We start from the raw sequence: 12,285 nt of genomic DNA on the forward strand, positions 1-12,285 counted from the left end.
AGCGCATTTTATTCAAAAATTAGCTGCTTGATAAATTGAAATCAAGTTAGTTAGGCTACAACTGGGTCTGGAACAAAAACCTACAGGAACTCTCCATGAACATGGTTGGGGAGCCCTGACCGAGGTCATCAAAAGTCAGACAGAGTTTCATTAAGCTATAGGCAATCATTTTTACATTTACATTTACATTTAAGTCATTTTTATTGCACCTTTAGGCCTAATTTGGAAATGTTTAACTTCAATTCACTGGCACTATGAAGATCAGTTTAGCCATACTCACTGACTGCCTAATATATACTTTAATATACTTTTGGTAATTTACGAGGCATAGCTAGATACAGATTACCAAAATACAGCCTATGCGCATGGTTCCAACAGTCTTTCTGCCTGACCCTATCTTCTCTCTCCCTCGCCTGCTCCTCTTTCCCTTCGCTATGAAAAACGCTAGTGTGTGCGTGTAGAATAGCTCAGCCTACTCATTGATAGCCCTTACTTTAGTGAATTTGCACGAGGCATTACAAGGCAAGAAATTGTGAAATACAGCATTGCTATAGCCTACATATTTTGATAACCGATGCACAGTTTCTGCCTGGTGGCGGACATGTTTTATTTATAATACTTCGTCGTTTGGTTGGGAAGGAACGGTAGTCAGGACCGACATGATTCGTCTGTCTCTCTGTAGACAGTGGCGGCAGACTGAAAGTAATACGTTTCTGGTAAATGTATCTAGTTAACTAGAGCCGGGGTACGGGATGCGGGTTGGATCCATAATCTGAAATATATATTTTTTCTTTTACTCTTGCCGCATCTCTAAAGTCAGCAAAACAATGTCATTCACACCATACATTTTGTTAAAACAGCATATTCGGCTTGCATAGACCATACCATTAGCTAACGTTGGCCAACTGTCTGGCAGTGTAACAGTTTATTCGCATTTATTATGTAGGAAACAATGTTTGAAATGTAGCCCATCACACGGGTGAATGGTTTCTGACCTCAAACAAATATAGCGTGCTATGTTGTAAATATGTTGTGAACGGAGGTTGTTTTGCTGCTAGCTAGCTTTCTAGTCAAGCTATGCACCACATTAGGTGCCTCGCGCTCTGCAATTACTGTAGATCTCTGCGAGTTTTGAAAGTGTTATGACGGGTAAGGAGTTACCATTATCTTTGGTGGGGGAAATGTTTGGCGTGATCAAACTTGAAGTGTCTGTCGCAGCTGGATGCGGAGGGCAGGGGCGAGCGGGGAATGGCGTCCTAGACGTATCAGGATACATATACTTGGATTACGGAGGACGAATGGAAGGAAAAATAGAGGAAGGTGAGCTTGAAATGGCCAACAGTGGAGGAAAAGGGAGATGGTTTGTTGAAGAATGGTAGAAAGTGTGATCTGTACCCTGGATCGAAGACCGGAGAAATGAAAGTGAATGAGGGCGAAGTATCGGAGGTGGTAGGTGTGGTGAAGTTCTCAGAGCCCGAGGATTACATGGAGGGTTAGGATAAAGATTAGTCTGTGACGGTAGGAGTGAAATTACGGAAAAAGTGGACCCTTGCCCTTTGGTTGATCCATCTGTGGTTTCAGGGTGGGTGAAAATGGAGTTGGGTGGTGTGGAATCGGTGAAGGTAACCCGAAGTGGTCTTGTGATTGTTTGTGTTTCTGTGTTGGGTCAGATGAAGCTGGCGCTTCGCGTCAAACGGTCAGGATATGTGAATTGTTTTGCTCTCAAGTATAGGGCGCCATTAAAATGAGTGAGGTAGGTAATCGGGGTAGGGATGAAAGTGGACCATCTGAAGCCAGGGGAAGATTCCCGGTGTTCGTGATGCTCTTCGTTTGGTGCGACGCGGACTGTGTGGCTTGAGTGGAGAAACAGAGGAGTCATTGTGTTTTTTTTAATGTCGAGTCTTAGCCCGGCAAAGTGATGTTGTATCGGTTATCCCTCCCTGTACGAGCTTTTGTACCGAATACATTACGATGTTAACGTTACAGGTGTGTCATGCTAATCTAATGGGCATGTGACAGCAGTATAGGAGGGAGGTTCCTAGGTGTGCAGAAGGGCATGAGACAAAGGTATGTGTAGCGTTGGTGAATTTTGGTTGTGAGAATGCCAAGTGTGCAAAGCTGTCAAGGCAAAGGGTGGTTACTTTGAAGAATATCAAATTTTGGGGAATATTCAGAGGTGGAAACTTTCCGTGGAACGGGAATATGCCAAATTAATACCATTTAAATGTAGATGTTTTTTGCATTGGATATATTTACCATATCATATGGAGACAGAAACATAAACCATTTACCTTATCATAAGTAAACATAATTTAACATTTTAAAATCCTTCCAATAGAATAATAATAATAAAACATGTTATGAATTGAACTTTCATTAAATGAGTTGACTCTTCACATGGGATGAACAACAAAATAAAGGGAATGATCCCCAATGATCCATCGCATCTCGCAAAAACGTTTTCAACATACATCTTTAAAATGAAACTAAAGCTTTGGTTGTCTTCCTCTCAGGCTTCCATGTCTTCTCCCTGGACCACCTCAATGTCCACCACTTGAACATCAGACTCTGAGGCCTCATCTTCACGGTCATTTTCCCACCTTGTTGAGGTTGGCTCAAAAAGCCTCAAATTTGCCTGGATGGCTACCAATTTGTCAACCCATGTATTGGTCAGCCTGTTGCGTGCTTTGGTGTGTGTGTTCACAAACAAGGACAAGTTGCGCTCTGAGGCGGCGGCTGTTGGTGGGATTTGGAGGATAATGGAGGCAACAGGGGAAACAGACTCAGATCCACAAAGTCCCTTCCACCAGGTAGCTGATGAGATATGTTGGCATGACTGCCATATGTTGGCACGATTGCATCTCCATCCCAAAGCCCTTGCTTGGAAGTGTACTTCACCAGACTGTTAAGAATCTTGCCCTCATCCAGGTCATGGTGGTGAGACACGGTAGTGATCTTTGCACCAGACAGAATGCTCTTGGCAGCATACTTGGGGTCCAACATGTACACGCGGCGTGTATGGGCTTCAGGCAGAAGTTTTTATGCTTTTTGATGTATTTCAGAACTGCAGTTTCCTCTGCTTGGAGCAACAGTGAAGTGGGCAGGGTAGTATGGATTTCTTCTCTTACATCTGCAAGCAGTGTGAACATCAGACAGGATGGCATTGTCACCCTCAATCCTGCTATATGTTTCAGGAATTTCAGGCTGCTTACCACTCTCCCAAAATACATCATCCAGGAGGATCCTCTTGATGGGGCTGTCCATATCAGCATACTGTGATATGGCCATTTCTTGGAGAGACTCCTTCCCCTCCAGGAGACTGTCAAACATGATGACAACACCACCCCAACGGGTGTTGCTGGGCAGCTTCAATGTGGTGCTCTTATTCTTCTCACTTTGCTTGGTGAGATAGATTGCTGCTTTAACTTGATGACCCTTCACATATCTAACCATTTCCTTGGCTCTCTTGTAGAGTTTATCCATTGTTTTCAGTGCCATGATGTCCTTGCGGAGCAAATTCAATGGATGAGCAGCACAGCCAATGGGTGTGATGTGAGGGTAGGACTCCTCCACCTTAGACCAAGCAGCCTTCATGTTCGCAGCATTGTCTGTCACCAGCGCAAATACCTTCTGTGGTCCAAGGTCATTGATGACAGCTAATCTGCAATGTAGAGACTGGTGTGTCTGTTGTCCTTTGTGTCTGTGCTCTTGTAGAATACTGGTTGAGGGGTGGAGATGATGTAGTTAATTATTCCTTGGCCACGAACACCCATCAGGAGATGATTGCAATGCACTGTGCTTTTTCTATGATTTGCTTTGCTTGATCTTGACTTGAACTCTGCATCCAGCAAATTAGTAGATAAAGCATGTCTGGTTGGAGGGGTGTATGCTGGGCGAAGAACATTCAGAAATCTTTTCCAATACACATTGCCTTTGAGCATCAGAGGTGAACCAGTTGCATACACGGCTCAAGCAAGACATTCATCAGCATTTCTCTGACTACGTTCCCCCATTGAGTCAAAACAAACTTCTGATTCCAGGAGGACCATGAGCTGTTGCTATCGATAAGGTGTCTGATTCATAATATTCACCTCAAATAGAATTAGAGGGACTTTTGTCAGAGGTTGATTGTTGTGAGCGCTGAGGTAACTTTATGCACTTGGCCAGATGATTCTATATCTTTTTTGCATTTTTCACATATGATTTGGCACAGTATTTGCAAATGTACAAAGCTTTTCCTTCTACGTTAGCTGCAGTGAAATGTCTCCACACATCAGATAATGCCTGTGACATTTTCCTGTAAAGATCAGAAAAAAAATGAGTAAAAAAAACTAAATACAATTCCATGTACAGATAAATAGTTAAGCAGTTAGATTAAACAACTCCCTTTGTAAGATAAATGTTTTAAAATGAAACATGTATGGAAACAGGTGAATTAACACTCCTCAGTTAGCAGGCTCAAGCAAGCTAAATCCCACATGGTAGCAAAAACTAACTAGCAGAAATGTTAACAAGTTAGAAATGATTTAAACACTTTACTGTAGGCTACTATTTACTAGTTAACCAAAAAAATATTAACCCCACCCAATATTGTAATCAAAACTTACCAGAAAGCATGTAGTTTTGGGCTCAGACAGTGTAGTAGTGTGGGCTGAATAGCATCTCATTATTGTGCAAGATCTTGAGAATCAGCTGTACATGTGATGGAAGAATGCACTGTGCATGCAGAGAGGTGCAATAGTTTATAGTTTAACCAAAATATGCCACAAGACCGAGAATTGCCATGTGTCCCTGAACAGACACTTAACCCACTGTTCCTAGGCCGTCATTGAAAATAAGAATTTGTTCTTAACGTACTTGCCTAGTTAAATAAGGTAACATAATTTTTTTTTTTAAAGGTTCACTGTTTTAAGCAAAATTCCCCATGATAGGACCCAGCCCAGGTCCCCCAGCCTCTGGGCACTCCCACCCACAACAGGGGCCCTCAGTATATCCTCAGGAGAATATGCATCAGATGCACAAAGTAAGACAGAAAATGGGCGTATCCATAACTGTAATGTATGTTAAATGTCTGCTATGGTCTGTGGTACCATTTTATGATACTTTTTTTGCATTAATCTATTCTTCCTTTACTGTACATAAGAAATGTATGTGCTGTCTAAGTAGGACATGCTTATGTTAATGTATTAATGTGTGTTGTCTTCTCCCAGCCTATGGAAGGCATGCATGAGAAGGGCATGTCTGATGACCCTCCATATGGACCAATGAAGAGCATGGGCATGAGACCAGGTGGAGGCCACATTGGAATGGGAACCCCTCCTAGCCCCATGGACCAACATTCCCAAGGTACCATACCATGGGTACTGATTAGATTGCATAGAGGATAGAGGAAACATTGACTCTGTTGTTGAAGGAGCTTTACACAAAAGGTCAACTTATTAGCTTTCCATATGCTCTAAATATGGTGCTTATGATTTTAGAGTTAAACACAATTGTTTTTAAAGCCAATTACCTGAGAAGAGAATGCTAACTCGTGCAGACGCGTGTGCACTTTTACTGTGAACTCAACCAGCTAGTTTCTCCTCTTTCACTTCTGTCTTTTGTTGTGTAGCGTGAGCAGCAGACGCTCAGATGGGGGGGCATGAGGCTTCCCCTTTCAGACAATGTTGGTGGCAGCTGTCTGCTATAAAATTACTCAGTCACCAAGGAAAGAGGGACAGAGGGGCTGTTGAAATACTGTAACACAGGAGAGGGTGTTTTTCTGTTGACTCTTCTATCCTGTATTGACTGGTGACAAATCAAATCAAATTGTTATTTGTCACATGTGCCGAATACAACAGGTGTAGCCCTTACAGTGAAATGCTTACTTACAAGCCCTTAACCAACAATGCAGTTTTAGGAAAATACCTTTAAAAAAGTACGAGATAAGATGAACAAATAATAAAGAGCAGCAGTAAATAACAATAGCAGGGTTATGTACAGTGGGTACCGGTAAAGAGTCAATGTGCGGGGGTGTTGAGGTAATTCAGATAATATGTACAGAGCGCGAGGCTCAGCTGTAATGTGTGCATGTCTCTTAGAGACTGATTTGTAAAGTGTTTGTATCGCCAGTCCAGCTCATAATCATAATACCAGTCTGGATTTGTTTAACATTTCTCCTGGTCTGTTAGCATCCATTTCACCACCATTTTCGATGTATCTAGCCATTATTTTAGTCATTCAAATCAGTTTCCCACTGTTCTCAGTTAAAGGGACAGTCATGCCCTACCATTCCCGGGGAAGATTACTTTTCTCACCTGTGCTGTTGTCTCTCCTCCCCAGGCTACCCCTCTCCACTGGGGGGTTCTGAGCACTCTCCCAGCCCCGTGCCAGCCAACGGCCCTCCACCCTGCCCCATGATGCCTTCTGGCCCAGGTGTCCCCATGGAGGGTGGTGACCCCCAGGCCATGGCCCAGCAGAACCTCAGTGGTGTCCTGAGTGGTGGTTCTGTGCCAGGTGGGGTTGGGCCAGGTGGACCCACCCCCTTCAACCAAAACCAGCTGCACCAGCTCAGGGCCCAGATCATGGCCTACAAGATGCTGGACCGCAGCCAGCCCCTGCCAGACCACCTGCAAATGGCCGTGCAGGGCAAGAGGCCCATGCCAGGGATGCAGCAGCAGCCACGGATCCCCAACATGCCCCCTTCCTCTGGGCCTGGAGCGGGGCCTGGACAGCCACCAGCAAACAGACCTCATGGTGAGTAGGGTGGACACATGCAAGTTTATGCTACACAGCCTGTCAATGAGTTTTGCAACCCTATGAATGACACACAAATGCGCATAATTACAGTCAATCACGCACATGCTGCTCATCTCAAACAAAGAAAATAAATAATTGAAATGCTTAACATTGGTGGTGGTGAAACTGGTTCAGGCACCATTTTCTACGTTAACTAGACTTCAGTAGGCATGAATGCCCAGGCAGTGTCTGATCATTTCTAATGTCATCTTGCAGGAATGGTAGGCCCAAACATGCCTTCTTCAGGACCCTCAGGTGTTTCCCCTGGTATGCAGGGCCAGCCCACCAATGGACCCCCTAAACAATGGCCCGAAGGTGAGGCTCAGCTTGACCCCTGGGCAGTGATTCACCTGTGTGGAGAGAGCACTAGTCTGTAGGGTTTTTAGTCCATGTTCTTCTCTTTCCTGTGCTGATAGTTTCACCAGACCTATCACAACGGTAGGCCGTCATTGTAAACTGACTTGTCTAGTTAAAAGAAATTGAACAAGGAATACACACATATTAAACAGATAATAATTGCACCAAAACACTGTAGAATCAATGGTAGAACTAATAATTATTTCAACGCCATATGTTCTAGGGCCCATGGTGAATGCTGCTGCTCCATCCAGTGCCCCCCAGAAGCTGATTCCCCCTCAGCCCACTGGGAGACCCTCCCCTGCTCCCCCCTCCGTGCCCCCTGCTGCCTTCCCGGTCATGCCCCCCCAGACTCAGTCCCCAGGGCAGCCCCCACCCATGGTGCTACACCAGAAACAGAACCGCATCACGCCCATCCAGAAGCCCCGTGGCCTGGACCCAGTGGAGATCCTCCAGGAGAGAGAGTACAGGCTGCAGGCTCGAGTGCTGAGGAGCGTAGCGAGTAAAAATCGTCTGTCCTCCGTTGCAACACTCACTACCGAGTTTCGAACTGCCTCTGGAAGCAACGTCAGCACAAGAACTGTTCGTCGGGAGCTTCATGAAATGGGTTTCCATGGCCGAGCAGACGCACACAAGCCTAAGATCACCATGCGCAATGCCAAGCGTCGACTGGAGTGGTGTAAAGCTCACCGCCATTGGACTCTGGAGCAGTGGAAACGCGTTCTCTGGAGTGATGAATCACGCTTCACCATCTGGCAGTCCGACGGACGAATCTGGCTTTGGCGGATGCCAGGAGAAAGCTTCCTGACCGACTGCATAGTGCCAACTGTAAAGTTTGGTGGAGGAGGAATAATGGTCTGGGGATGTTTTTCATGGTTTGGGTTAGGCCCCTTAGTTCCAGTGAAGGGAAATCTTAACGCTACAGCGTACAATGACATTCTAGACGATTCTGTGCTTCCAACTTTTTGGCAACAGTTTGGGGAAGGCCCTTTCCTGTTTCAGCATGACAATAGCCCAATGCACAAAGTGAGGTCCATACAGAAATGGTTTACCGAGATTGGTGTGGAAGAACTTGACTGGCCTGCACAGAGCCCTGACCTCAATCCCATCGAACACCTTTGGGATGAATTGGAACGCCGACTGCGAGCCAGGCCTAATCGCCCAACATCAGTGCCCGATCTAACTAATGCTCTTATGGCTGAATGGAAGCAAGTCCCCGCAGCAATGTTCCAACATCTAGTGGAAAGCCTTCCCAGAAGAGTAGAGGCTGTTATAGCAGCAAAGGGGGGACCAACTCCACATTAATGTCCATGAATTTTGGAATAATATGTTCAAAAAGCCAGTGTCGCCATACAGGGGGTGCAGGGGGTGTTAGATAAGCTCAAATGTTGCAAATTGATTGTGGCTTCTATCAGTGTAAATATCTGTATCATTTCCAATCCCACATGTATTTTATGGCTGTTTATTTACAGTACCAGTCAAAGGTTTAGACACACCTACTCATTCCAGAGTTTCTTTATTTTTACTATTTTCTACATTGTAGAATAATAGTATAGACTTCAAAACTATGAAATAACACACATGGAATCATGTAGTAACCAAAAAAGTGTTAAACAAATCAAAATATATTTGATATTTGAGATTTGTCAAAAGTAGCCACCTGTTGCCTTGACAGCTTTTCACACTCTTGGCATTCTCTCAACCAGCTTCATGAGGAAGTAATCTGAAATGCATTTCAATTAACAGGTGTGCCTTGATAAAGTTAATTTGTGGAATTTATTTCCTTAATGCACTTGAGCCAATCAGTTGTGTTGTGACAAGGTCGGGGTGGTATACAGAAGATACCTGAGTAAAATACCAAGTCCATATTATGGTAAGAACAGCTCAAATAAGCAAAGAGAAACAATAGACCATATTTACTTTAAGACACAAAGGTCAGTCAATCCGGAAAATGTCAAGAACTTTAAACGTTTCTTTAAGTGCAGTCACAAAAACCATCAAGCGCTATGATGAAACTGGCTCTCATGAGGACCGCCACAGGAAAGGAAGACACAGAGTTACCTCTGATGCAGAAGATAAGTAAGTTCATTACAGTTACCAGCCTCAAAAATCGGCAATTAACTGCACCACAGATTGAAGCACAAATAAATGCTTCACAGAGTTCAAGTAACAGACATCTCAACATCAACTGTTCAGAGGAGACTGCGTGAATCAGGCCTTCATGGTAAAACTGCTGCAAAGAAACCACTACTAAAGGACACCAGCTTGGGCCAAGAAACACAGGCAATGAACATTAGACCTTGGACATCTGTCCTTTGGTCTGATGAGTCCAAATTCGAAATTTTTGACTCCAACTGCCGTGTCTTTGTGAGACGCAGAGTAGGTGAACAGATGATCTCTGCATGTGTGGTTCCCACCGTGAAGCATGGAGGAGGAAGTGTGATGGTGTGGGGGTGCTTTGCTGTTGACACTGTGATTTATTTAGAATTCAAGGCACACTTAACTTGCATGGCTACGACAGCATTCTTCAGCAATACGCCATCCCATCTGGTTTCCGCTTAGTGGGACTATCATTTGTTTTTCAACAGGACAATGAATCAACACACCTTCGGGCTGTGTAAGGCCTATTTGACCAAGAAGGAGAGTGATGGAGTGCTGCATCAGATGACCTGGCCTCCACAATCACCCGACCTCAAACCAATTGAGATGGTTTGGGATTTCTTGGACCACAGAGTGAAGAAAAGCAGCCAACAAGAGTTCAGCATATGTGGAAACCCCTTCAAGACTGTTGGAAAAGTATTCCAGGTGACTACCTCATGAAGCTGGTTGAGAGAATGCCAAGAGTGTGTAAAGCTGTCACCAAGGCAAAGGGTGGCAACTTTGAAAAATATAACATATTTTGATTTGCTTAACACTTATTTTTGGTTACTTACATGATTTCATGTGTTATTTCATAGTTTTGATGTCTTCACTATTATTCTACAATGTATAGAATAGTACAAATAAAGAAAAACCCTTGAATGACTAGGTGTGTCCCCAAACTTTGACAGATTTATATATATATATATATTGTCGGTTTTATTTTCCCATAACACTGCCACCCCTCCCCTTTTCGGATTAAACTAATGGGCAACAACACTTAGGCTTCTACTTCCAGCTTATACATACTGTACATTTTATGGACACAGTACATTTTACTTTAGTTATCTTGTTTTTTGTTATTTTTTGGTACCACCCTTCAGCTCCTCTCAACCCCTCCCATCCATCTCTGAACACCATTCAGTTTTGATGTCTATTTGCCATATATTTTTCAGCTGTAATGCAAAAGTTTGGAACCTTTCTATTGTCATATTTTCTACAGATTGTAAATTAAATAAACATTTTTTCTAAGAGTATTATATTATTGATTGATTGACTGACTTTTCAAATCACCAGCAGTGCTACTTGCAGAGTGAAATCCAGGTAAATGTCGTAGTTTTTCTATGGAGCCAGATAGCTGACAAAAGGTTGAACGTACATATCGGTAAGATCGTAAGAAAATTCATATGTAAATTGTTAGGATCGTAAGAAAAGCCATGTGTGAAACAAAAAAATGTAAACGTGAAATTGAATCTGTGAACATACAAACACCACGTTATGGTTACGTACTAACATTTTAGGCTTGAACAAATCTTGCAATTCTGACGTACAATAATACCTTTCAGAGTTTTGGCAGTTTCGTCTCACCAACAAACAAAAAACGTACACCAAACGGCCTGTTTGGAGTGCTACACGAACAACCATAACACAATGTAAAAAATAATAACAATTGGAAGCCGGAGAAACCGGAAAGTAATCCTGCACGTTTTCAAGTAAAAAGTCTCCATTCTCTATTACTCCCTAGTTGAGTTTACTTCACATTTAGGTAGCTAATGTAATGGATTTCTTTGCCCTCTCAGGTCTAGATAGCACTAGCTGTATTATGCCTACAACAGTGAAGTTTCAGTCAGCTAGGTGTATCTCTACAGCATGGGCATATCTCTGGGTTATGTGGACATCCCCATGCATGCACTTAATCAAAATATGACTAATTAGTACCGCACCATCCCATTCTCTGTCTGCAATCATAACCAGTAGTATATACCAGAAATAATGAAACAGATGTTTGGTGAATCTATGAATTATGTATGACCACTGGAGACTGCCACTCAAAATATTTTTTCTAGAATATTTTGACATTTATTTAATCACTCAAACTTGCCAAAGCATATTCTGTAGGAGGGGTTAATATGAATTTAAAATAATTTGACATGATTTATATGAATCGGGTCATGGACATATGGCCTTTAAAATGAACAAGGGAGAGGTTAAACGCAGGCCAAGTCTAGCATGATCTTATTCCCACACGTTACAATAACTCTGTTGCAGTGGTCTTAAGTAGTCTCCATGTAGGCTATTCCCTCCATTGTGTGACAGCTGCCCAGTTGAAGAGCTTGTGATCTCGATGCAGCACCACAGCACTATGCACCTTTGGAAAAGCACCCTTCAGCCTCAGAAGATGCCTTTCTGGGGGCATGCAGCCATAGTCATTATACCCTAATGTAGGCCTATTTGCCTACTAGCCAAATAAAGTACAGAGCATGCACAATGCGTGCAACTCATCATCCCAACATATTTCAACATTTAATTCATCATTCAGTTTAGTCAGTATGTCATCCATTCTGTTTTCTGAGTTCCAATAGGAATTAATCAAAGAGAATAGAACAGTCTTATGTTTGTTTATTGAAATCCATGTGCGTATTCAAAGGTATCTAAATTATCAAGTAGCCTATCATTTTAATTATTCAATGTTTAATTTAGGTCTATCCAAATAAAACAATGGGCCATCAACTTGAAGCATTGCAATGTAAGCTATCATTTTGGGTACAGCTGTATTGTGGAATAATTGTAGAATTCTATTTGTGTTTTATAACTGTTTTTATTATAGGCCTCCCCTTAAAAAAATACCCTAGCTCACAGGCCTCTAAATATAGCCTCTAAATACATTTTAAACAAAACAGTTGAAGGATATGCAGTGGCTGATAGGGAAAAACAGATCTGGCACTAAGAATAGGCTATGGATAGCCAATGGGTCCCAAATAGTCAAGACTATTTCGCTCAAGACAGGTTATA

At 42.9% G+C, this 12,285-nt stretch overlaps 1 protein-coding gene across 2 annotated transcripts; it reads left to right on the top strand.

Moving 5' to 3' along the window:
• Positions 1-112: 112 nt before the first annotated feature.
• LOC127914510 (transcription activator BRG1-like) lies at positions 113-10,529 on the top strand. Of its 2 annotated transcripts, none has more exons than XM_052491285.1 (6): positions 113-716; positions 4,899-5,023; positions 5,211-5,346; positions 6,322-6,735; positions 6,994-7,092; positions 7,358-10,529. In XM_052491285.1, exons 2-6 carry the CDS (start codon positions 4,925-4,927, stop codon positions 8,437-8,439), a joined length of 1,830 nt encoding a protein of 609 aa, XP_052347245.1. In that variant the 5' UTR covers positions 113-716; positions 4,899-4,924; the 3' UTR covers positions 8,440-10,529. The 2 variants fall into 2 exon arrangements, with proteins under 2 accessions (XP_052347245.1, XP_052347244.1); XM_052491284.1 differs by lacking the exons at positions 113-716; positions 4,899-5,023 and adding exons at positions 1,160-1,320; positions 3,195-3,403.
• The last annotated feature ends 1,756 nt before the right edge of the window (positions 10,530-12,285 follow it).

This window comes from Oncorhynchus keta, chromosome 32 (genome assembly GCF_023373465.1).
Source record: "Oncorhynchus keta strain PuntledgeMale-10-30-2019 chromosome 32, Oket_V2, whole genome shotgun sequence".
NCBI classification, from domain to species: Eukaryota; Metazoa; Chordata; class Actinopteri; order Salmoniformes; family Salmonidae; genus Oncorhynchus; species Oncorhynchus keta.

Bases quoted from the DNA above. Each gene is read 5' to 3' on its own strand.
- LOC127914510 (XM_052491284.1), top strand. From the start codon at position 1,182: ATGTTTGGCGTGATCAAACTTGAAGTGTCTGTCGCAGCTGGATGCGGA. The intron at 1,321-3,194 runs GTGAGCTTGAAA...TATATGTTTCAG, and splicing joins GGAAGGAAAAATAGAGGAAG to GAATTTCAGGCTGCTTACCA. The intron at 6,736-6,993 runs GTGAGTAGGGTG...GTCATCTTGCAG, and splicing joins ACCAGCAAACAGACCTCATG to GAATGGTAGGCCCAAACATG.